The sequence below is a fragment of the Oncorhynchus tshawytscha genome, linkage group LG04 (genome assembly GCF_018296145.1).
Source record: "Oncorhynchus tshawytscha isolate Ot180627B linkage group LG04, Otsh_v2.0, whole genome shotgun sequence".
Lineage (NCBI taxonomy): Eukaryota > Metazoa > Chordata > Actinopteri > Salmoniformes > Salmonidae > Oncorhynchus > Oncorhynchus tshawytscha.
In genome coordinates, this window is record NC_056432.1 from 44,790,379 (window position 1) to 44,816,949 (window position 26,571).

Here is a 26,571-nt window from a genome sequence, read left to right on the forward strand (position 1 = left end):
CCAATTGTAGTACCAAAACATTGAAAGACGGTTTTCTCCAAAACTGAGTTTACAAATTGATCAATTTTCAAAGCAGAATTACTTTCCAATTGTTTCCTCAAATGCAGTGTTTGATATTCTATTTTGTAGCTTTGAGTCTCTACTTTTATCCAATGTAAGACACAGAAATTCAAATATTGCTACATAAAACCGAATCCAGGTGGTGAGTCACAAATAATGAAGACAAATTATAGATAAAACGTGTCGGTTCTCATCGGCCATTGGACATAAACATTACACAACAAGTTGGAAATCGCAAATTCAACAATGAGTGGTTTGGAAGGAATCAGTGTCTAACTGCAAGCATTGCAAAGCAATCACTAGCATGCTATTCAGTGGAGTGGTTGTGTGGTCCCAAGTCTGGGTTTAAGGGTCTCTTTTCCAAGCTTAAAATTATAAACATTCAACATTGGCCAGATACAAGTACCTTCAGTCCAGTAAAATAAAAAAGCTAATTATTTCCATTCATGTTCAGCAGTACCTCACAAGTGCTACACCAACTGATCTATTTTGTTATCAAAGCTTTGATTTTTGAAATATAATATGGTCTGAGAATAACAATATTGGCAGGCCAGGCATATGGGAAACATGCTGTGATAATATATTAGGCCTACTGCCCAAACGTCATTCATACAGAACAGTTTTTATTAAGTTAATGTTACATTTTTTAAATGTTTAAAAGAAATGTAACCGGGCGGTAGATCTCAGTTTGCTTTTTGACTGTGAAAGTGATCTTGACTCAGAAAAGATTAGTGACCACTGCTCTAAATACTCCAATTCATGTAGTTAAGTTAAAAAATAAATATATATTAAATATATATTAAAAATATATTTAAAAAATATATAAATTCCTAACAACATTCAAACCAATGATGGTTCGGAACTTTAAAGCCAATTATCCCAGAATCATATTTTTGCAGAACCGTATAGTCTAAAGGTCCAGATTAATGTATTCTTAATTTCAGTCTTGTTTGAGAATAATACCACACCAGGAAGGAATTTTCATAGTAGTGAACATTGTACTATACCACAACAGTGCCATGTCTGGACGAGGGAATGTTCAGATGTTTCTGCTATGACTTAACTAAACAGTATGATTATCAATTGAACTGCTTCACCTGAAAGTATGCAGTTCTACTTGTGAGGAATTTTGGATTGCCCCTTTACCTTAACATACATTTATTTTCTTAGCCGCAACATCGTCTGTATCTTTTCTTAGACAGCCACAAACATTTCATATTTTATTCATATAAATTCTCTGCCACATACAGTAAACACCCTGAGATGAATCATCAAGTTTCTTGGAGGACCCTGATACATGATAAATTACAAACAATACCATGTCTATTAAACCTATAATAAAACCAACATGTCCCCCTAGAAAAGTATTCAGAGGAGTTTGCAGACCATTCAGAAAGGCAACTCTTTGTGTAAGCACAGATCTCTACACAAGATGTGAGGACCATCGAGAATCACTGCACATCTAAGTTAGGTCAACCCAGTGCACTTCAAATCAACCAGCCAGACAGCACAGCCCGGACACACACAGGGAGGGAGTAGGGAGAGAGTGACTCAAACATGAGCTCATGTGTGTCCTGTTTCCATTGATCATCCTTGAGATATTTCAACAAGTTGATTGGAGTCCACCTGTGGTAAATTCAATTGAATGGAGATAATTTGGAAAGGCACACATCCATCTATATAAGGTCCCACAGTTGGCAGTGCATATCAGAGCAAAAACAAAGCCATTAGGTCAAAGGAATTGTCCAAAGTGCTCCGAGACAGGATTGTGTTGAGGCACAGATCTAGGGATGGGTACCCCAATTTTGCAGAATTGAAGGTCCCCCAAGAACACAGTGGCCTCCATCATTCTTAAATGGAAGAAGTTTGGAACCACCAAGACTCTTCCTAGCTCTGGCCGCCCTGCCAATCTGAACAATCGGGGGAGAACGGCCTTGGTCAAGGAGGTGACAAAGAACCCAATGGTCACTCTGACAGAGCTCCAGAGTTTGTCTGTGGAGATGGGAGAACCTTCCAGAAGGACAACCATCTCCGCAGCACTCCACCAATCAGGCCTTTATTGTAGAGTGGCCTGACGGAAGCAAGTCCTCAGTAAAAGGCACATGATGGCCCGCTTGGACTTTGCCAAAAGGCACCTAAAGGACTCTCAGACCATGAGAAACCAGATTCTCTGGTCTGATGAAACCAAGATTGAACTCTTTGGCCTGAAAGCCAAGGAAACCGGGCACCACTCATCACCTGGTTAATAACATCCCTATGGTGAAGCATGGTGGTGGCAGCATCATGCTGTGGGGATGTTTTCCAGCGGCATTTACTGGGAGACTAGTCAGGATCGAGGGAAAGATGACACTGTACAGTAGCTAAATCAATTAGTATGTCACGTCTACTCCCGCTCATCCCCTCCAGCATTTGACGTTGCCGGTTTACTACCCACCGGTTCTGGGAATCATCATTACGCTCACCTGGCTGTCATCATTATGCGCACCTGCGCTTCATCATCAAGCACACCTGGACTCCATTACCTCACTCATTACCTCCCCTTTATCTGACACTCCCTTATGTTCCTTGCCCAGGCAATACGTTGTATCGTTCCATGTTAACTGTTATATTCAACTTATCACCTGCTTCTCGACTCCCGGCATCTACATTACAGAATACAGCCTCACCAAATGGAAGCAGCAGGAAATCAGGACATCTCCCAGACGGTCGACAAACAGGGATACCTACTTTGTAAACACCACGACCAGCTGGCTCAACTGGGGATGGCCATGGAAGAGGTTCTTTGCAGTCTACAACGTCTCGAACATGCCTGAGAGGTGTTGCCTTCCACTAGCGGAGGATACCACCAGTCGACCCAGCGAGCCAGCACATCAGTCAATTCAGCAGCCCCCTCAGGTCAGCAATGCCCGTTTGTCCCTCCCGGATAAATATAACTGAACCCTATCTAAATGCTGTCGCTTCCGACTCCAGTGCTCCCTATATTTTGCTCATCAGATGGGAGCCCCCACCATTGAGAGGTCCAAGGTTGCCACAGAAAATTCTCTGCTGACTGGGTGGGTTTTGGAGTGGGCTATGGCCATCTGGGAGAGAGGAGAGGAGGAGCTGGCTTTGTATGAGGGGTTCATGGCTCTGTTCAGAGGTATTTTTGATCTTCCACAGGAGGGCAGAGATGGGGGTGAGCGCCTACTCCAACTACGGCAGGATGACCAGACCCTGCCTCCTCTCTGAACATTCCCTCATACACGCTCTCCGTTCCCGGTGCAAGCCCTTGGCAATCGGCCACTAGGATCCGGAACCATCACCACACCCTTCAACCTCACCATGGAGTCCAGTCATCAGGAAAACATCCCCTTCTTCATCACTAGTGCACCAGCTCACAAGATCATCCTCAGTCTCCCATAGCTCCAACGCCATAACCCCACCATCTCAAGGTGGGGTCAAGGATGAGGATCACGGACTGGTCATCCGAATGCCAGAGGACCTGTTTTCCCATTCCCTCTCATGTTGTAGCCACTGTGGTCTGGGATGTAAATGTGGACAGTCGGCAGTCTCTGGAGAAGGAACCCGCTCCCACTACCTGTCCTCCTGAGCACATCTACATTGCCACAGGGATAAGAGAGTGCCTGTTGACCTGGCACAAATAGCTGTCATTGCTGGAAATCCTGGGATCACCCGTACTATACAATCACTCTCCGAGAAGTATTGATGGCCCACCTTGGCGCAGGATATTACTCGCTACGTCAATTCCTGTTCTGTGTTTGCCCAAACTAAGTCTCCTTGACACGCTTCAACAGGGAAAGTCCTTCCCCTTCACATGCATCGGGATCCCTGGTCTCATCTATCCATTGACTTTGTCACTGATCTCCCCTTCTCTGACAATTTTCTAAATCCTGTCGTTTTATTCCTCTCTCTAGTCTCCCTACTGCTCTCCAGGTCACTGAGGCACTATTCCAGCTGTTTTTCCGGAGAGGATGAACCAGGAGCTGGGGAGTTTCCTGAGGAGTTACTGCTAGAACCGGCAGGGAAAGTGGGACCAATTACTTCCATGGCCAGAATTCGTTACGTCACACCTCCACCGGGCTGACACGTTTCCAGAGCGTTCTGGGGTTTCAGCCAGCTCTGGCTCCGTGGACCCTGGGCCAGACTGACACTCCTGCGGTTGATGAGGGGTTCAGGCGCACAGAAGAAGTGTTGTGCGAGGCTCACGTGAGACTCCAGCGCGCCGTTCACCGTCATAAGGAGCAGGCAGACCGCCACCGCAGTGAGACTCCAGTGTTCCATCCTGGGAATCGCGGCTGGCTCTCTACCAGGAACTGTCAAGTCCTCCCCTCCAGTGTTCAACGCTGCCAGTTGGGAATGATGGCTTTCATCATTACGCGCACCTGGACTCCATAACCTCCACTTTATCTGACACTCCCTTATGTTCCTTCCCCAGGCAGTCTGGTTTCTGTTTGTTCTTGTCTAGACACTACTCCTATGTTGTATCATTCCATGTTAACTCTTATATTAAACTTACCACTTGCTTCTCGACTCCCAGCATCTACGTTACATAGTAAGTGTATGTATTGTCTTTTTTCTACAGAGCTAAACTATTTTACAATAGCTTTGCAGAGATTTTGATATTGCGATTAGTATTCCACTTCACAACTCTATGAGATGAACACAAGGGGATCAGGGGCAGGGTAGGTGAATTTAAAGAGGGGGTTATGTTGACGGGAAAAGGGTTGGGCTCCTTTCCTATACTGCAAGAACAGCTGCTGGTAATAAACACAGAATATGTTAATTATTGTATTGCCACTCCTAAGCTGTCAAGTATATTTATTACAGGGTTGTCTGACCCAATGCCCCTCCTGTACTTGAAGAGCACACGTAACAACATGCTTGCTGATTAATTCTTCAGTTGGCTGTATTCCATGTTGGAACAGAGCTCAGGAATTACAAACATCATCACTCACCTGGTGATGATGGCCAGGTGTGGAGGGCTCATGCAGGCGCCCATGAAGAGGACCACATTCTCGTGCCGAGTGTTTCGGTAGGCCATCACCTCCCTCTTGAAGGCCTTGAGCTGGTCCTCATTGTCACGCTCAATGTCAATGAGGCGTATGGCCACCTCGCCATGCCAGCGCCCGTGGAAAACTTGGCCGAAGCGACCTGAAGAGGGCAGAAGGTACTGTAACTTAGAGGTTAGAGAGGTGTGGTGGTTAATTTCTTTACTATCAAATGAGGAGAGACAAACTTATCACACAAGTCAGAGTTATACGTAAACTAAATCTTTAATAGTAAGAGCTTTGCAATAGCAATCGCTTGTCGATAAATCAGTGTCTCTGATTCGTTGAAAAGCAGCGAGACAAAAGTACAAAGGTCTTTTAAAGCCAAGATCCACCCCCTAATCGACATAACAAACCACAGATGTTTTGAACGGGTCACAAGGTGAGACTTTAAATGAGAAAGGAGTATCCTATAGCCAGATAGCATTCGCTATCAATTATCATTCAGTTTGGTCCCTAAGATGAGGTTCAATCTCATTCCTGGTACTTCATAGCACAAAAGCACAAACTCATCCAATGGCATAAATCAATTGTCAACTCCAGATACTCCCATCTCAAGTAAAAACCCCTTCTTGACCCCACTCCTGGACAAGCTCACTGAGGGGAGTGAGCCTCTAGGTCATACACTCACCCAGGATAAGTGCAACACCAGAGATGACATACAATGGTTCCAGACACTACCACACACATCCCCCAATGATAAGGGAGGGAGTGACTGGCGCACAGACATTGTGGAGACAAGTAATTGGTTCCCCATTAATCACGCCATCCCTTCACATGGTTTAAGAATAGGTAAAGACTCATTCACATATGAAGACAATGTTCCCTCCTGTCCTCTTCCCTTTCTGATATTCTGCATAGCACCAGGGACATGTGAAAGACAAGCCTGACCTCTCCCCTCTTTGGGCCCCGGGTGACTGAGCCCCAGCTGAGGGAAGAAGTGCAACTGCCAACACCAGAGTCCGAAGGGATACATTCAAATAACAAGTATATTACATAAGCATATTATGCAGATAAGACATCTTTATTGTCTATGTTACACAACTAATTCTGATTCTTCCGCCACAGAGGTTTCAAGTCTGACACTAAAAAGTGGGGTCTGAATTTTGTGACTGGAGGGCTGCCGTTTTCAGGGGGGTGGATCAATTGGGTGGACCAATTTCCACTGTAAGAGTTGGACTAATACAATTTTATTGTATGGTATTGCATGGAATTGTATCGTATTGACATTATTTCAATTAATGTAAAACAAGTTGAATGCAAAATCCCTTTCATTTGAACCATTCATCATTCCAGGCAATACTATAGCTACAATGTCAATTGTACCTCTTCCCTGTTAATTGGTTCTGTATCCTGATAGGCTTGCTCGTTGAGCGGCTGTTTGAACACAGGTGTGGTCCCTCTGACCTAATTATTAAAGGAACTGCTTTTAACAGCAGGTGTGTCATTTTTTGAGAGATCCTTGTGTGTGTAAGGTGAGCCACAGTTTTAGCCATCAGTTACTTGTTTACTTGGTTTATCCTGCCGTTTTACAATTAATTAAGCATTTTTGCACATTTTACTTCTGTCTGTTTTTAATGCCTTTTAAGTGTTAGAGCATAGGTCAGCTCTCTCACAGTATTGTATTAATAATAATAATACAATACAATACGCTTTTCATAGAATCGCTAAGCACTTCAAGAACAAAAAAAGATGCAAGCAATATATCATGACAAGTCAACCAATAGAGGCCAAGTCTTTGAAAGCTGCATCCTCCGGAGATGGAAAGGGTCAGTTCCTGGCTTGAGCGGAGAGAGCTGGTCAGATGATGGTGATGGAGTCTGTTGATCTTGTCAGAGGCTGATTTATTTAAGTCTGTCTATTACCTTTCCCGATGAGCTCCCCTATCTCTAGCTGTTCGAAGGGGATGTCCCACTCCTGGAGAAAGATGGAGGTCTGGCTGGCTTTACGGGGGAAGTTACGGGCTGACAGCAGAGACAGGTTCATCTCCTCAAACTCATCCTCCGAGTACTCCGCCTCATCGTTGCCCTCCTCATTCTGCTCAGGAGAGGAAGAGTGAAACTAATTTCCATCCAGGTCAACAATAAGTGTTTTATAATAATTATTGAATGTGCTGTCCTCTGGCCTCTACTTTATATTAAAATAAAATCCAATTAAATTGAAACAGTGAAAATGGACAGCCATGTTGTGGGGTTGCAGAGGATTACCATCAGGAGCGTCAGCATGCCAAACTATAACAGACATGACAAAGGCTACACAGATCTTATTCAGAAAGAAATCATACAATGCCATCGGATGGGGGGACTCACGTCTGATGTCGGTTCAACTTCAATCTGTAGTAAAGGGTTTAAAGGGTTGACCTCGATTCTGAAAACAAGAGCACAGCATGCAGACGGGAATTATGAGCACTTTACATCCCACACGTTAGCATTATACATATGCGCTGAACCCTGTTGAATCATGCATCATTGATTAAACACCATACACTTAGTGAGCCATCCTTTTTGTCCATTTAGCTGCATTTAACCTTTCCTAACCTCTCTGTATCATCATTACAGATTCACACACAGTATCTGTGTGAGGAGAGACACTGATTGGCAGCTCAGTGTCGTGATGATATGTGTATGAAATTATATGTGGTCCCTGTGGCGCGTGGGGCCCCTGGTAGGGCCTCTGTCTCCTAATGAGAGGATCCAGCCGGGGCCAGAGAGAGGCCCTCATTAAACCAGGGAAGAGGCCATTAAGGCAGGGGAATCAGCCAGCTGCCACTGGGTGCTGGCTAGGCGAGGGAGCGCGTGGAGCTGCACACAGAGAAGACGGGCTTTAATTAAATCATGAGAATGTGTGTTTCATAACCAAGATAATGTATTCACATTTGTCAGAAGGCGGAGAAGGAGAGGGGAACGACAGAGGGAGAGAGCAGTGGGGGTGAAAGAGAGAGAGAGTGTGTGAGAGAGAGGGAGGAAAAAGAGCAAAAGCGAGAGAGACAGAGCGACTGTTGCTGGCGCCACCTTAAACTAATTTCCCCTGTCATATTGACACTGAGACAACACCTGTGTCAGTCACTTAGAAGGTATCAAACACAAGTCATTCAAACAGCCACCTATTTCTATCAGCTTAAAAACCACCAGTAATTGACTATAAAAATTGTCTATGAAAGCTAGTTACTGAACGCTACCTTTTAGTTTTGTGATTGATTGAGATTATAATGTAATTAGCTGAAGACTCCAAAGACGTCAATTGAGGAGGGGATGAGATATCCATGGGAGCGATACTAAAAAGGAATGACCATTTCAATAAGCATAAAAATCCACCAATAATTGAAAACAATTGAAAATCGTCTATGAAAGCTAGTTTAGGTTTAGTTGAACATCTTGGTACATATGCAGTTACTGAAAGCTAAAGTTACTGAGTGCTACCTTGGGTTTAGTTTTGTGATCAATTGAGATTATAATCTAATTAGCTGAGTAGTCCAAAGACATCTCCATCAGTCCTTGTCTCCTCCGTCTGCTTGTTTTCCGCAGCCGTGGTTTTCAAAAAACCAAGCGGAATCCAGTTGGCATCGTAACTGTAGCGTGAAGTGAAGGCCATGCTAACATTAGCCCCAGAGTGTTTGTCTAGCCCTTCATCTCTCATTGAAATTGTCACCAAAACATCTTTGCTCAAATGATTCAAAGTCGCTATCCTCTTTAACCAATGAAGGGACAGAGATAGGCAGACAAGATGTGATATGAGGGTTATCTGAAACAGTCTGTTTTTTTGCCCACACGGACATTACTCTGTGACCGCATCGCTTGACAACATTTCTCAGCACATCATTAAAAAATAACATTTAGGTTATTTTCCGACCTACTTCACTGGTGACTGGATCCGGAGGAAGAATCAGAGGTATTTGTCAACAGTTTAACTCCAAAATGGCACTGAAAAATAAGGCTGACGTTTTACGTATTCATAACCAATTGTGTTTGCGTTGTTTGTAACTTGTTTTTTAACTTATTTTGTACATAATGTTACTGCTACCATCTCTTATGACCGAAAATAACTTCTGGGCTGCGATTACTCACCACGGACTGGTAGAATCCTTTTTTACTTTAACGAGCCCGACATGAATGATATACTGCTTTCCCGGGAACAGGCCCAGATCCCCATCATTTGCGTGAAGAGAACGCAGAGAAAAAGGGGCCAGAGGGCGGGCTGCCTTCTAAGAATACGTAGGCGATCGAATAAACCCCCACTTCCTTCCATTCTGCTAGCAAACATGCAATCTTTGGAAAATAAAATCGATGACCTAAGCGGAAGATTAAACTACCAACAGGACATTCAAAACTGTAATATCTTATGCTTCACGGAGTCATGGCTGAACGATGACATTATCAACATACAGCTGGCCGGTTATACCCTGTATCGGCAGGACAGAACAGCGGCGCCTGGTAAGACAAGGGGTGGCAGACTATGTATTTTTGTAAATAACAGCTGGTGCACGATATCTAAGGAGGTCTCAAGGTTTTGCTCGCCTGAGGTAGAGTATCTCATGATAAGCTGTAGACCACACTATCTACCTAGAGAGTTTTCATCTGTATTTTTCGTAGCTGTCTACATACCACCACAAACGGATGCTGACACTAAGACAGCACTGAATGAGCTGTATTTCGCCATAAGCAAACAGGAAAATGCTCACACAGAGCAGCTCAAAGTAGCCGGGTGTCACGCCCTGACCTGAGTATTCTTTGTTTTCTTTATTGTTTTAGTTAGGTCAGGGTGTGACATGGGTGATGTATGTGTTTTTTGTACTGTCTAGGGGTTTTGTAGGTTTATGGGGTTGTTTATCATCTAGGTGTATATATATGTCTATGGTTGCCTAGATTGGTTCTCAATTAGAGGCAGGTGTTTATCGTTGTCTCTGATTGGGAACCATATTTAGGCAGCCATGTTCTTTGGGTATTTGGTGGGTTATTATCTATGTCTATGTCTAGTTACCTGTGTCTGCACTAGTTTTATATAGCTTCACGTTCGGTTTGTTGTTTTTGTATAGTTTGTTAAGTGTTCTTCGTCTTCATTAAAAAGTATGTATTCTAATCACGCTGCGCTTTGGTCTCCTCCGTACGACGAACGTGACAGAATAACCCACCATAAAAGGACCAAGCAGTGTGATTGGGAGGAACAGCGCTTAATGGAGAAATGGACCCGGGAGAAGGACGAATAGGTAACAACCTGGGAGGAGATTGAGAGTTGGTCGATCGATCCAGGGAGAGTGCCAGAGCCTGCATGGGATTCTTTGGAACAGTGCGAGGAGGGATACAGGAGAATGGAGGAACGGTGAAGATATAAGGGTACACGGCTAGCACGGAAGCCCGAGAGGCAGCCCCAATAAAAAATTTTGCTAAGATTGGCTAAGTCAGGTAGGAGACCCGAGCCAACTCCTTGTGCTTACCGTGGGGAGCGTGTAACTGGTCAGGCACCGTGTTATGCAGAGATGCGCACGGTGTCTCCAGTGCGCATTTCTAGCCCGGTGCGCTATATTCCAGCAACTCGCATTGGCCGGGCTAGAATGAGCATCCAGCCAGGACGGGTTGTGTCAGCTTTAAACTCCAGACCTCCAGTAAGCCTCCACAGCCCAGTACATCCTGCGCCTGCTCTCCGCACTCGCCCTGAGGTGTGTGTCCCCAGCCCAGTACCACCGGTGCCAACACCACGCACTAGGCTTCCTGTGCGTCTCCAGAGCCCTGTACGCACTGTTCCTTCTCCCCGCACTCGCCCTGAGGTGCGTGTCTAGAGCCCGGTACGACCAGTGCCGGCACCACGCACCAGGCTACCAGTGCGCCTCCAGGGTCCAGTACTCCCTGTTCCTCCTCCCCGCACTCGCCCTGAGGTGCGTGTCCTCGGCCCAGTACCACCCGTGCCGGCACCACACACCAGGCCTACAGTGCGCCTCGCCAGTCCAGAGCGTCCGGCAACAGTACCCAGTCCAGAGCGTCCGGCAACAGTACCCAGTCCTGAGCGTCCGGCAACAGTACCCAGTCCAGAGTGTCCGGCAACAGTCTACAGACCGGAACTTCCTACGACGGGCCGCAGACAGGAACCTCCTACGTTGGGTCACAGTCCGGAACCTACCACGACAGATTGCAGTCCGGATCCTACCACGGCGGGTCACAGTCCGGATCCGCCAGAGTCTCCCTCCAGTCCGGATCCGCCAGAGTCTCTCTCCTGTCCTGAGCCGTCAGAGTCTCCCTCCTGTCCGGAACCGCCAGAGCTGACAGCCAGCGAGGAGCCACCAGTGATCACACTTTCCGCAGCCGATGTGAGTAAGTCCTTTAAACAGGTCAACATTCACAAGGCAGCAGGGCCAGACGGATTACCAGGACGTGTACTGCGAGCATGCGCTTGACCAACTGGCAAGTGTCTTCACTGACATTTTCAACCTCTCCCTGTCCGAGTCTGTAATACCAACATGTTTTAAGCAGACCACCATAGTCCCTGTGCCCAAGAACACTAAGGTAACCTGCCTAAATGACTACCGACCCGTAGCACTCAAGTCTGTAGTCATGAATTGCTTTGAAAGGCTGGTCATTGCTCACATCAACACCATTATCCCAGAAGCCATAGACCCACTCCAATTTGCATACCGCCCTAACAGATCCACAGATGACGCAATCTCTATTGCACTCCACCCTGCCCTTTCACACCTGGACAAAAGGAACACCTATGTGAGAATGCTATTCATTGAATACAGCTCAGCGTTCAACACCATAGTACCCTCAAAGCTCATCAATAAGCTAAGGACCCTGGGATTAAACACTTCCCTCTGCAACTGTATCCTGGACATCCTGACGGGCCACCCCCAGGTGGTAAGGGTAGGTAACAACATCCGCCATGCTGATCCAAACACAGGGGCCCCTCAGTGGTGTGTGCTCAGTCCCCTCCTGTACTCCCTGTTCATTCATGACTGCACAGCCAGGTATGACTCCAAAACCATCATTAAGTTTGCCGATGACACAACAGTGGTAGGCCTGATCACAGACAACAATGACACAGCTTATAGGGAGCAGGTCAGAGACCTGGCCGTGTGGTGCCAGGACAACAACCTCTCCCTCAATGTGATCAAGACAAAGGAGATGATTGTGGACTACAGAAAAAAGAGGACTGAGCACGCCCCCATTCTCATCAACAGGGCTGTAGTGGAGCCAGTTGAGAGCTTCAAGTTCCTTGGTGTCCACATCACCAACAAACTAACATGGTCCAAGATAGTCGTGAAGAGGGCACGACAAAACCTATTCCCCCTCAGGAGACAAAAAATTTGGCATGGGTCCTCAGATCCTCAAAAAGTTCTAGAGCTCCACCATCGAGAGCATCCGGACTGGTTGCATCACTGCCTGGTATAGAAACTGCTCGGCCGCCGACCGCAAGGAACTACAGAGGGTAGTGCGTACGGCCCAGTACATCACTGGGGCCAAGCTTCCTGCCATCCAGGACCTCTATACCAGGCAGTGTCAGAGGACGGCCCTAAAAATTGTCAAAGACTCCAGCCACCCTAGTCATAGACTGTCCCCCCCCGCCTCTTTTACACCGCTGCTACTCTCTGTTGTTATCATCTATGCATCGTCACTTTACTAACTCTACCTACATGGACATATTACCTCAACTAACCAGTGCCCCCGAACATTGACTCTGTACCGGTACCCCCCTGTGTATAGTCTCACTATTGTTATTTTACTGCTGCTCTGTAATTACTTGTTACTTTTATTTCTTACTCTTCCTCTTATTTTTTTTAAACTGCATTGTTGGTTAGGGGCTCGTAAGTAAGCATTTCACTGTAAGGTCTTCACCTGTTGTATTCGGCTCATGTGACTAATACGATTTGATCTAGAGTTCTACTCACCCAGGCTCAGACAGGACAGGGTGAAGGATGACCTGGGGTGTTCTGTTAGGAGCCTCTGGTGCCGGGGACACGTCTGGAGCAGTATACAGTATATGGTAAATCATAAAATAGCCCTTATACCATGGTAACTACAGTGTAATAATCTATGTATGTAATAACCCTGTAATAATCTACTGAGCTCTGCTGGGGACTTCAAGGGTCATGCCTGGGGGGTGAGGTCCATGCTAAATCATTACAATAATACAGGGGCTGTAAATAATAAATAATAAGCATTAGGAGTTGTTACTACTCAGGACTTGAGATACATGAGATACTCTGTCAGGACCGATCCTATACCACCATACTGTATCTCCTAAATGTTCTCTCCCACCCCCATATGATTTCAGTCACATCCCCTCTTGTAAAATATCTCTCTAAAACAGTGTTTCTTAATCCTGGTCCTCAGGAACCAAAGGGGTGCACATTTTGATTGTGTCCCTAGCGCTACACACCTGAATAAAATCATCAAAGCTTGATAAATGGAATCAGCTGTGTAGTGCTAGGGCCAAAACCAAAATGGACCAGGATTAAGAAACACTGTTTTAAAAGACCCTTCTGCAATGGTCCAGCCAGGAGATGCTCATGTCTCCACATTAAGGGACCAAAAACTAAGACAGGCTTAGAGAGAAAAAGGCTTTAGAGTTTAGAAGCTGTCAAGGAGGAGAGGAACAGAAGCATCAAATCACAACGTCAAAAAAGTCCTCCTCCTCTTACTTTGGCCTAGTGCAGTGCATTTTGGTTAGGCGTAATGATCAATTAAGAGGCACTTACCTGGGAAGATGAACTGCTGCTTGTATTTGAAGTAAGAAGAAGCTGCAGAGAGGGAGAGAGGGAGAATGGGTCTGAGTGGTACAGAGCTGGGTTCATAGAAGGGTTGAAATGGCAATAATGATATTTCTTTCCTAGAGCAGAGATGTAGGACAGACAGCTCTAAAAATCAAAGAGTAGCGGAGTGGCACTACATTTACTACGTCTATCAGATAACATTTCTAAATGCACTTTAAAGACATCCTCCAGTAATTTTTGAAGTTTCCCCAAGTATAAATACAGTAATGTACTTGTACACACACTTAAGCATTAAAAAAATGTTTTGAGCAAATGTGTGTTTTTAGACACAACAATAAACTTCAAGTAGTGGGGCATTCAAGAGTTGGTCTGATGGTCTGTTATGATGTCAAACCTGGACCCCTTATTGAGATGTGATTTCTGTTAAGTACATCAGGTGTAAAATGGGGTGAAAATGAGACGAGTAGGTTTTAATTTCATCCTGTACCTGTGAAGTTGAACTGTTTCTGTTGCCGTGCTGACTGTGGGGAAGGGTGTAGGGGGGAGGGAGGGGTGGCACTGGAAGGGAGGGGTGGAGCGGGTGAGGAAGGTGTGGAGGAGGTGGTGGAGGAGGGGTTACTGCTGGAGTCTGGCTGGTACGGGACAGGGATGTGATCCTGAGGACAGAGAGAGAGTGAAAAAGAGAGGGATGGAGAGAGAGAGAGATAAAGGTGGAGGGAAGAGAGAGAGGGAGAGATGAGAGATGAGAGACAGGGAGAGAAAGGTAGAGAGAGAGAGAGAGAGAGAGACAAGAGAGAGAGTGAGTGAGGGGTAAAACAAACAAAAAAAGAGCGAGTGAGGGAGTCAATTTCAAGGTGTAAAATGAATACAGACCCACAGGTGAAACAAGTCTCAAAACTGACTGTGAATCCAAAATAATTTCATTTTCCTAGGCTTGTGAGTTTACTTGCTGTTTACATGATAGCTTTTTTGGTGCCCTTCAGTCGAACATTGACAGACAGCTCATCCCCACTGTGAGTCACACACTCTCTTCTTCTAGAACCCTCAGGCACCTCTCTCCTGTATCCACCTCAGTGCCTGGAGCACAGAATTAAATAAACCAGTACTATAATGCATTTCTATGGCCTAGAGCAGGTAGAACTCTGTCTCTTTTCAGACTTCCTCATTCAGAAGATAACACCTGACAATGCACCTGTCGACTAATTGTGTTGTTATGACACGGGTCTATAGAGATAGTGCTGCTCAAGATATGATTTAGGGGAGAGATATGCTGGCTTTTCTTTGAGAGATAAAAGCTCTATTACGTTGTAAGGTATAAATAAGTGGCCTTGGTTACACTCGCTTATTATTGAGCGCTGCTATGCGTGTTCATTAATAGCATCCCCACACACACACACACACACACATACACACCATTAACTTTTTGTGGTTGTATTGATGTGGTAGAGTAAGGGAGATCTCATATCAAACTACTTATTATCACAGTGAATAAAAAAAGAGTTCTGTCTTGTTTAAATAAAGACTCAAAGCAATCCAATGGGTTATATTTCATGTGACAGGACATCTGATGAAGACCCAATATGTCACGTCCTGACCATAGAAAGCCTGTATTTTCTATGGCCGAGTAGGTCAGGGCATGACTAGGGTTTTTTAGTCTAGTTTATGTGGGGTTCTAGGTTTCATTTTCTATGTTGGTGTTTGTGTATGATTCCCAATTAGAGGCAGCTGGTAATCGTTGTCTCTAATTGGGGATCATACTTAAGTTGCATTTTTCCACCTGTGGGTTATGGGATATTGTTTGTTTATGTTTAGTTGCCTGTTTGCACTGCATTGTAGTCACGGTTCGTTTATTCTTTATTGTTTTGTTTTTTCTAAGTTTCACTGTCTAATAAATATGTGGAACTCTACGTACGTTGGTCCGTCTATACTAACGAACGTGACACAATAAGACAAATATAATCACAGTGAGATAAAACTATAACTCTCATCCACTAAAAGTTGTCTAAAACACTATAGTGTGGGTTTCCAAACAAAATACCTCCATTATGAAGTTATGATGACTTGCAAACTTAATAATGGGGTAGGGGGATTTGCGGAAATCCCAAACAATGTTTGAAGAATTGAAAAGTATCTGTGGGATTGATGAGCTGCTACTTTTGAAGTGTGAAAATTAATTTGTTTTTAAAATAATCCAGTTGTCGGTGGTTGGTCCAGTAATCCTGGTCCGTCTGACTGGACTTCAGGTGATGCACATTTCAAACAGACCAAAATAACAGATATCAAGACAACAGAGCTCAGATGTGGAAGCACAGAACGGGGGGTGCATGTGTATGTGTGGGCGCACGTACATGTGAGCATGCCTTCATGCGTCTGGTAGTTCCTACCTTGTTGATTTTGTTGGTTTTGGGCAGCGTCTGACTGATGTGCAGGTCTGTGTACCTGAGCGGGTTGTTGATGTCACATGGTACCGATTCAGTCCGTACCAAACGAGCTGGGGATAGACCGAATCAGACAAACAACAAGACACTGAGAGAAAGTCTTTATTTTCTCAAATTTCTGAATGTGAAAATATGACAAACTCCTCTTCTTTGAAGATGGTCCTTTTTTGCTCTCGCAAGGGAACACTTAAGAACACCCTACGATACTGTAGCTTGCCAACTTCAAGTAGCAGAGACTTGAATCTTCCCTTGCTTTTTTTGAAGGTTCTGTACTAAAACAAAAGAACGGTTCATAAATGGATTATTTTACCTTGATTTCCTTGGTGATCTGTCACACCGGTTGGGTGAAAAAGAGAAAGGTGTAAAGGACATACAGTTAAAGCTCACTTTAGATGACAGAGAATCTTTTTAAATGAGTACTTCAAACAAAAGCACTATCACAGAGAATGAGTAGCCCTTTAAAGTAATACTTCAGTAACATAAGCACTATCACAGAGAATGAGTAGCACTTTAAAGTAATACTTCAGTAACATAAGCACTATAACAGAGAATGAGTCGTTTTTTTAAAGTAAAGTTTCAATAACAAAAGCACTATAATAGAGAATGATGAGCTTTTAAAATAGTACTTCAATAGCAAAAGCACCTATATTCTAGGAATCCTAATAAGTATACCTAATATGAATATGCACTGCGTAATTACAGTAGGGCTATATATGTGTCTCCTAGCTTGAGATGCATGTGCAGTTTGTGTTACTGCTTACGATGAGAATGATACTCAAGGTTTGTGCCATGTGTATCAAGAAGTTCTACTGCGATTAAAATGGTACATAATGTATGCAATCACTGCTTTCAGTCGCTTTGGATAAAATAATCAGCTAAATGACATAACATGTATGAATTGAAAGACGAGTGGTGAAATCGTCCTTGAAGTTATTGGACCTGCATATGAAGTCAGTCTTCAGTCCTACAGTAAGCTGCTGGTCCAACAGTCCTTTTACCTTTGAGGGGGTTACTTCCTCCTCCTCTTTGGATGATCAGTAAATGGCAAGGTGGGGCTTCTTTGGTACATTTGTTGTGGCACTTCAGCCTGGTGAAACAACAGAGTAAAACACTCACCAGGGCAGCATCAGAAATGGCATCCTATTCCCTACATAGTGCACTACTTTTGATCAGAGTCTGATCAAAAGCAGTGCATTATATAGAGAATAGGGTGTCACTTCGGATGCAACCCCAGACATCACTGAATCTCTGCTACTCATTTTACAAACAGTTAAAAGAAACCCATTCTTGAACTTTTAATAGTCTAGGAAAGGAAACGCTGTCTGAGTTCCACCCAATTATTTCCCTTGTGTCAAAAATGGCACATTCAGTTGGTTGTAAAATTGGTTAATTTACTTAAGTAATCTGTTTTAAATGATAATTGCTTGTTCTTTTCAGAGATTTTCACAAGTATACAGTGACAAATGTCCTTTCCAGAATTCTAATAATAATGTGGATGAACAAATATGGATGACAAGAAAGAGTTTATAGCTGGAGATTTGATTATAACCTTTATAACCAACCAGGAGGATCATTGATTGATGTTGATGGGTTTTTTTTAAAAATCTTCTGTAAAAGCACACGAAAATAAATCCTTAGAAACATGTTATGCACGGCAATAAAACTTTTATAATCGCGCAGTAATGTTTTCTGAACACAGATTAGAATAATACAAGGAAGGACCTTACTTGCAGTTTTTACATTTAAGTCCAAACAACATTCCTTTTCCACACACTATGCATGTCTGAGACATCCAATACTTGGTGGAAAACCTGCAAGCACAAGAAGAGAGAGAGGGGAAAAGAGAGAGAGAGAGATCAGAGCACATAAACAAAACAAAACATCTCTTCCACCTGTTTGTTCACGCATAAACGAGTGCAAACAAAAGCCACCAGGTGTGGATCACTGCAGAAAAACATCACAGATTGCTTGTGACCTTTTGGATTATCATTCCCATTCACCTTGTGATGACAAATGGCTTTTGTCATAGAATGCCTCATATTCACAAGTCACATAAAAAAATATGATATTATTATTATTTCTTATGCAGGGTGATGTTTCCATAACATAAGATAGATGGACACCTATAGGGCTAATCTTTCCCCACCGCGCAACAATTTGAGCTCCAATCTCCAATGCACCTTGATTCAATTTGGGGGGCCCCCACACCTTTCAATACTCTGCACCAATGTTCAGTTTGTGGCTGTGATGTCTGTGAATAAAGGCTGTGACAGAGGCCATTCTGCTACATCAACACAGTAACACAGCAATCAGTCACAGAGATGAAGATGGAGCCCAGCAGAGCCCGTGGCACAGCGTTCAGAGCAAGACTACAGTGTGTCTCAATTGTCTTGAATGATAAAAAGCAATTCCCTACTTTGGGGTTGGATGAAGTATCTGAGTGCCCAATTTAAGAAAAACTCTGGGTTTATTTTCTGATAGATCTGACGTCTGGGTACCAGCAGCGGGCTGGCTGGAGTAATGGAATAGGAATGGGTTGACAGAATCGAAATCTCTTCATTAGGAACCTTCGTATTGCCTCGTATTGTGCTAAACAGAATCAGGGAGGGCACAATTCAATCTGGCAACCCGCTCTAATTTTGGTGATCGGGGCCTAAATGATACATTGCTTTGGCAGGCATACATACGCTGCCTAAGTTACCGTTAGACTGACATTAAAGGTGAGATATGATTTGACAGATAGATATTTTTCATTCCCAGGGAGATGTTGCTATAGCCAGTAGTTTATTGCATTGTTATGATTTACTTACGAATAATAACCTGTGCTTAGAGCCATATCTTTGAAGATACATCGAGGCACAAATAGAGATCTATGACAATCACCATGTCAGAAAGAGTATAAAGGGAAATAAAGTTGTCCATCTCCCTAGAAACTAGCATTTGTCCTTTTAGGCACAAATAGAGATCTATGACAATCACCATGTCAGAAAGAGTATGAAGAGAAATAAAGTTGTCCATCACCCTAGAAACTAGCATTTGTCCTTTTAATAACAGCTTGAGATTTAATGCCAATATAAATTACATTTGCGCTCGTCCCTGGCTGATGATGCATTAAGACGTGTGTGCACAACCACTGTCTTTCCTCGTCATTAACATTCAGCAGTGAGCTAACACCCACGTACTTCTGAGGCTGAGAGAAAGGGGGGGAGGGGGAGGTGGAGAAAGACAGTGAATAAGAGAGAGAGGAGGGACAAAGAAACAGAGAGAGAGAGAGAAGGAGAGAGAAAGTCGGTAGGTTGGAAGATTCCCATGACCAATAGCGGAGGTGTACTTTAATTTGGAGATTAGTGACATTTGGGATTCATCAGATATTCAAACAGGAATAGAACAGGGAGAGGAGTTATGCTAGCGCCCCCTTAAATTGGACCGACATTCTGTCTGTCTCTGGTAGAGGAAGACACACATTAAGACACACACACACAAATTAATGCCTGAACACACTCATACATTCATTCAAGTGTACACACACACACACACACACACGTTACCTGTGTTTTATGGAGTTTCCCAGGTCTCTCCGAGGGATCTGTGGGGACCAGCGAGGCACTGACAGAGTGTCTGAAGGAAGAGAGGGAGAAAGAGGGATGGATGGATGTATAAGAACATAGGCATTATTAGATATTTAACCAGTGACACAAAAGGGTTGATTGAATCAACAATGCATTGCAGCCAAATGCATTCTTGTCATTGGACAGTGGAGGGTAGGCCTAAATATTAACACGTGCAATGGTATTGAATAGTTCCCTGCTGGTAACCACTGATTGTGATTGGGCTAAATCAAACACTGATTTGTGCACTGCATGTCATTTCAGCGTATTAATAGATTTGTACCAACTGCTCAGATGTGTCTTTGGCCTTTACTGCAATCAATCATAATTACCTATTTTGACTAAAACGTCCTGACATTCAAAAACAATAAAGTGACAAATATCTGATCTACGTTAAAAGTTGTGGGTTTGAATGATTCACTCATGGTTATTTATAGAAAAAAATAAAAGTTTTATTCTTTATTCTAATCATCCTTATATCATAGAGATTGAATGTAATCAGCATTTGTATGTCTCTGTGTCCATTTTGAAGGATGTTAGGGGTAGTTTCATAAGCCAATGCTAACTAGCGTTAGCGCAATGACTGGAAGTCTGTGGGTACAGTATCTACTAGCATGCTAGCAGATACCGATAGACTTCCAGTCATTGCACTAACGCTTGTTAGCAATTGAAGAGGACTGGCCACCCCACATAGCCTGGTTCCTCTCTAGGTTTCTTCCTAGGTTTTGGCCTTTCTAGGGAGTTTTTCCTAGCCACCGTGCTTCTACACCTGCATTGCTTGCTGTTTGGGGTTTTAGGCTGAGTTTCTGTACAGCACTTTGAGATATCAGCTGATGTACGAAGGGCTATATAAATACATTTGATTTGATTTTGATTTGAATTGCGCTCACGCTAGTTAGCAACCTCCTTCAAACTGCACGCGGATACATAAAAATGGCATCCATGAGTTCATCTGACTCTGGGGAAGTCGATAAAGGGCCTTATTACCAAAATCCCAAAGTAACCTGACCTACCCCGCTATATAGACACACGTGTATATATAGACAATAATAGGTGGCATGTTAATGATATCGTCCATATAAAAAGCTTTTGTGTGTTTGCAGATGTTCCATTGTGAGGGTATGCACAGAGGGACCCTCTTACTTCAAAAGGTATTTCCAACATAGAACCTTTGGTAGGTCCATTAGTGAACACATTAATAGCAGCAACGGTAGCAGTAGCATCTAATACATTATGCACCTCTCAATGCACTGTGTGCCACTACTCAGCCCCAGTCCACCCACATGCAGTACAGCTATAGTGAGGAGTGTGGCTGGAGTATCTGTATATTGTATTTCTCTGTGTGTGTGTGTGTGTGTGTGTGTGTGTGTGTGTGTGTGTGTGTGTGTGTGTGTGTGTGTGTGTGTGTGTGTGTGTGTGTGTGTGTGTGTGTGTGTGTGTGTGTCAGTGGAGGCTCCGCAGAGGAGAAAGGGGAGGACCATGCTCCTCAGTGAATTTCATTTTTTTTATTGTGAAACATTAAAAACCTTCCTTTTCAGATAAAACTATACTAAATATATTCACGTCACCAAATAATTGATTAAAACACTGTTGTGCAATGAACGTCTACAGTAGCTTCAGCAGCACTATGTAGGATAGCACTATGTTGTAGACGGAGGACAGCTAGCTTCTGTCCTCCTCTGGGTACATTGACTTCTATACAAAACCAGGGAGGATCATGGTTCTTGCACAGTAATTATGACAACTTCCGGAGCACGTCTTCCAACCTATCAGAGCTCTTGCAGCATGAACTGACATGTTATCCACCCAATCAAAAGATCAGATAATGAATCTAGTACCGAAAGCATAAGCTACAGGTAACACTGCATAAAATGTGTTGAGTAGTTGACTCAGAGAGAAAGAAAATTCTTCCAAAATGAAGGAGAAGAAAGAGAGAGACACAGCTATATTTGGTTGTATTTATTTGTACTTTCACCTAGCTAGCAATGCAGCTAGCTAGTTTAGCCTACTCAAACACCCTGCTGAAACAGAGAGGGATGCTACAGTATATTATCTAGCTGGCTATGGCTATCCAACATGGTAGCTCATCAAAGTCAAAGTAAGCTTTTGGTTTTAGAAATATATTGCCAACGGGGCCCGCTGGTGTAACTGCTAAACCACTTTCTGACTGTACAATATACTGCATGATTATAGCGGGTTTACGCGTTAGTATTTATGTTGACTATGACTTGACAACAATGTAGGCCGTGTGTATCAAATCAAATCAAATTGTACAAATTCAGGTTAGTGGTCATGATATGAAGGTTTGGCTTGGTCAAAGACAGCTGATGTGTTGTGCATTGAAGTCCACAAGCGAAGGGAAGAGGTGAGAGGAGGAGAGTACGTAGATACTGTAGTTGCTAGAAGGAATTATCTATACAATGAGCAAAGTGATGAAGCTGTTTTTATGTGGTTGCTATGAAAGTGAACTGTGTTTGCATTCATTCCACCGATTCCTTCCACCGACATTTGAAACTGTTGGACTAATGATTACCTTGATTACTCAAAATGCTCTCAACCTGTGCACCTACGTTGTAAACTTTCATTCATAGGAGAGAGAGAGAGAGAGAGAGAGAGAGAGAGAGAGAGAGAGAGAGAGAGAGAGATTTATAAAATAGCTTCATAGAGCGAGTCAAAGTGGAAAGTATATAGAGTACTGGTAAGATAATGGTAAGATATTTATCCCTACATACTGAATAATGCTTTTAGCTTAAATGTACAGTATGATCTATCCCCTGTCCAAAAAAACTGTTCTTTGGAACTACATTCTTTGGAACTACTGTATCACTGTGTTCAATGTTTTATACACAGTGTATAAAATATTAGGAACAACTTCCGAAAATATTGAGTTTTGCCCTCAGAACAGCCTCAATTTGTCAGGGAATGGACTCTACAAGGTGTCAAACGTGTTCCACAGGGATGCTGGCCCATGTTGACTCCAATGCTTGACCCCAACTGTTGAGCTTGAAAAACCCAGCAGCGTTGGAGTTCTTGACACAAGCTGGTGCACCTGGAACCTACTACTATACCCTGTTCAAAGGCACTTCAATATTGTGTCTTGCCCATTCACTCTCTGAATGGCACACACACAATCCATGTCTCAATTGTCTAAAACAGTACCCCTAGGTGTACACACAATGCCTTTGGGTGTATGCCAAATAAAAATGTGATTCAAATTTTAAAATAATAATAATTCTTCCATTTTCAAAGAGTCCATTTATATTTTCTAACAGTATACATTTGGGTGAGGTTTTTTTCTCGCCTGAGTAGCCTCGTTTCATTGCCAAAAATCAAATGAAACCATCTAGTGTTTAGCAAAATAACAACACAATGTCAAATACAGGTAGCCTTGTCAAATAGTTAACATCCAATCACATTAACCGTTACTCTCTCGTGGGAATGCCACTAACAGTCCGTATGTAGCCAAACGTAGCTACTGTCCATTCCGTTTGCACGAAAATCAAATCAAATTTTATTGTTCACATACACATGGTTAGCAGATGTTAATGCGAGTGTAGCGAAATACTTGTGCTTCTAGTTCCGACAATACAGTAATATCTAACAAGTAATCTAACAAATTCACAACAACTACCTTATACACACAAATGTATAGGGATGAATAAGACTTTGTACATATAAAAATATGGATGAGCGATGGCCGTGCTGCATAGGCAAGGTGCAGTAGATGGTATAGAATAGAATACAGTATATACATATGAGATGAGTAGTGTAGGATATGTACACATTATTAAAGTGGCGTTATTTAAAGTGACAGGTGAAACCTTAATTAAGTCCATTTATCATCAGTAATTGCATGGACACTGACAGTTGTGAATCTGATGCAGCCGAAGAGCTACTGCGCCCTTACTCGGGAAAGCACCGAACAACAGACAAGGACGTTGAACCATCTCAGAGGTGCAAATATGATGAGAACAACATTGATTTGGGTTTAATCATATTGGGAGTAGTGCTTTTCCTCAGCCAGTGTGTTAGATGTGCAAAAATACTAGCTCACAACTCGATGAAACCATCACTCTTGCGCAGGCATTTAAAAACAAGACATGCCAATTTGAAAAATAAGCCACGGGAGGTTTTTTATGCGAGAATTAAGACGACTTTCGAGTAGCGCGACATGTATAAAAGCAACAGATACCATTAATAAGAAGGGGCTAGAAGCATCTTATATGGTGAGCTACCGAGTTTCACGACGCAAACATTGTTTCACGACACATCAGTGACATGGCAGGAGATGTTTGAAACAATTACTGCTTCGCATACAAGCCAGTGAATTCTATGCGTTACAGCTGGATGAGTCAACAGACGTGGCTGGCCTGGCACAGCTCCTGGTATATGTCTGTTACGTTTATGAGGGGTCAATTAAGGAAGACATCCTCTTCTGCAAACCACTGGAAACAGGACAACAGGAGAGGATATTTTTTAAGTACTGGACAGCTTTGTGACATCAAATGGACTTTGGTGGTGAAGATGTGTTGGTATCTGTACTGATGGCGCAAAAGCCAGCCATGACAGGGAGACATAGTGTTGTGGTAATGCGCGTGCAAGCAGTTGCTCCCGACGCCACTTGGGTACACTGCAGCATCCACCAAGAGGCTCTTGCTGCCAAGGGAATGCCTGACAGCTTGAAATATATTTTGGACAGTACAGTGAAAATGGTTAACTTAAAGATAGGCCCCCTTTGGAGGAATTGCGTGCCCATAGTAAACAGAAAAAAAATCTGTCCAAAATGGCTAATATATGCATATAATAATTATTATTGAATAGAAAACACTCTAAAGCTTCTAAAACCGTTCAAATTATGTCTGTATGTAAAGCAGAACACTCAGGGCAGCCAGCCATTCTCCCAAACTCTCTCTTGCCATCATGAAAGTTGGCCCAACTTTGACGTCATCGCCCCCACCCTTCCCAACCAGCTACGGATCTGGGAACAGTTCCTATCTCTTCAGCGCGATGTCTCCTTTCAGTGTGAGAATCGCGCGCTCCCTCGAGTTTTGGCGGGCTGAAACCTCCGGGTCACGCGAAAATACATGTACTTTCATGCGCGCGTTGGGTCCGGAGCTCTCTTTCTTCCAGGATTGACCAAACGATGTAGGTTTGTCTGTTCGAGCTAAGGATTGTTTTGCACGTTTAGAACATGCAAAAGTTTGATTCTGCACTTAGTTTGACCAGTTTAGTCGACATATAATATGTAATTTTGAAATTTTGGCTGCATTTCAACCGGAATTTGTCGCATTTGATAACCTAAAGACACAGACTTGAAAACCAAACGCAGTTTTTGGTAAGTATAACTCCTTCCACGTCTTCTGATCGAAGAACATCAAAGGTAAGGGAATATTTATGTGTTAATTATGGGTTTCTGTGGACTCCGAGATAGAGGAGACATAATGCTAATTTCTGAGCGCCGTCTCATATTATAGCCTAGTGAACGAATTCTGTAACGTTAAAAATAAATGTAACACAGCGGTTGCATTAAGAAGGAGGTATCTTTCTAACTATATGTAGAACATGTATATTTAGTCAAAGTTTCTGATGTGTATTTCTTGTTATCTGACGTTATCTGCCGGGGCTATCATCATTTCTCAGGACATTTGAGTAGCATTTGTTGAACATGGCGTCATTGTAAACAGAGATTTATGGATATAAATTGCATATTATTGAAAAAAACATAAATGTACTGTGTAACATGTCCTATTACTGTCATCTGATGAAGATTTTCAAAAGGTTAGTGAATTATTTTTCTTTTAATCATGCGGTTGTTGATTGCATATTTTGTTCAACGTGGCTATTCAAATTAGCTGTGTCTTTGGTGGTGGTTTGCATTAATATGTGCTATGTTTTCGCCGTAAAACATTTTAGAAATCTGACTTGCTGGCTAGATGAACAAGGTGTTTATCTTTCATTTGAGCTATTGGACTTGTTAATGTGTGGAGGTGAAATATTTCTAAGAATATTTTTGCGTTCCATACGCCACGTTCCAGCTGAACGTGGGAGGGGTCGTTCCCAAAAGGGAACCCTAACCCGTCAACAGGTTAGCAAGGCCCCTGAACTCTTGTGTATTTTCTGCACTATGCAATGATATGGGCAGCAACCATGTAACGCTTTTACAACATACAGAAGTGCGCTGGGGCAAAGTATTGACACGTTTTCTTTTTTAATTGAGAGACAAGTTTAAAGTTTCCTTTACTGATGATAATTTTCACTTGTCTGACCGAATTTCTCATATGACTGGCCTATTTGGTGATGTTTTTTCTCATCTGAATGGTCTGAATCTAGGATTACAGGGACTCTCCGCAACTATATTCAATGTGCGGGACAAAATTGAGCCTATAATTAAGAAGTTGGAGCTCTTCTCTGTCTGCATTAACAAGGACAACACACAGGTCTTTCCATCATTGTAAGATTTTTTGTGTGCGAATTAACTCAAGTTTACGGACGATGTCAAATGTGATATGGTGAAGCGCCTGAGTGAGTTGGGTGCGCAATTACGCAGGTACTTTCCCGAAACGGATGACACAAACAACTGTGTGGATTCGTTATCCCTTTCATGCCCTGCCTCCAGTCCACATACTGATATCTGAACAAGAGAGCCTCATCGAAATTGCAACAAGCAGTTCTGTGAAAATGTAATTTAATCAGAAGCCACTGAAGTTTCCTGCCTT

At 43.2% G+C, this 26,571-nt stretch overlaps 2 protein-coding genes and 1 long non-coding RNA gene across 3 annotated transcripts in view; all 3 read right to left on the reverse strand.

Moving 5' to 3' along the window:
* LOC121846315 (kinase suppressor of Ras 2-like) overlaps nucleotides 1–6,084 on the reverse strand; it is a 30,601-nt gene extending 24,517 nt beyond the window's left edge. Inside the window, exons 1-2 of the mRNA XM_042320173.1 lie at nucleotides 6,000–6,084; nucleotides 5,016–5,211 (exon numbers count right to left, since the gene is read on the reverse strand). Coding sequence (XP_042176107.1) covers nucleotides 5,016–5,211; nucleotides 6,000–6,084 — 281 coding nt within the window. The remainder of the gene's footprint in view (nucleotides 1–5,015; nucleotides 5,212–5,999) is intronic.
* A 725-nt stretch (nucleotides 6,085–6,809) lies between these two features.
* Nucleotides 6,810–15,853, reverse strand: LOC112249535 (kinase suppressor of Ras 2-like). The gene is made up of 6 exons (XM_042320174.1): nucleotides 15,848–15,853; nucleotides 14,297–14,465; nucleotides 13,795–13,836; nucleotides 12,985–13,057; nucleotides 7,418–7,475; nucleotides 6,810–7,145 (listed from the first exon to the last, which is right to left on the reverse strand). Exons 1-6 carry the CDS (start codon nucleotides 15,851–15,853, stop codon nucleotides 6,957–6,959), a joined length of 537 nt encoding a protein of 178 aa, XP_042176108.1. The 3' UTR covers nucleotides 6,810–6,956.
* Nucleotides 15,854–16,201: 348 nt separating this feature from the next.
* On the reverse strand, nucleotides 16,202–17,333 carry LOC121846364. The gene is made up of 3 exons (XR_006083239.1): nucleotides 17,246–17,333; nucleotides 16,558–16,575; nucleotides 16,202–16,300 (listed from the first exon to the last, which is right to left on the reverse strand). It is a non-coding gene; the product is annotated as an uncharacterized LOC121846364 (long non-coding RNA).
* Between the last annotated feature and the right edge of the window lie 9,238 nt (nucleotides 17,334–26,571).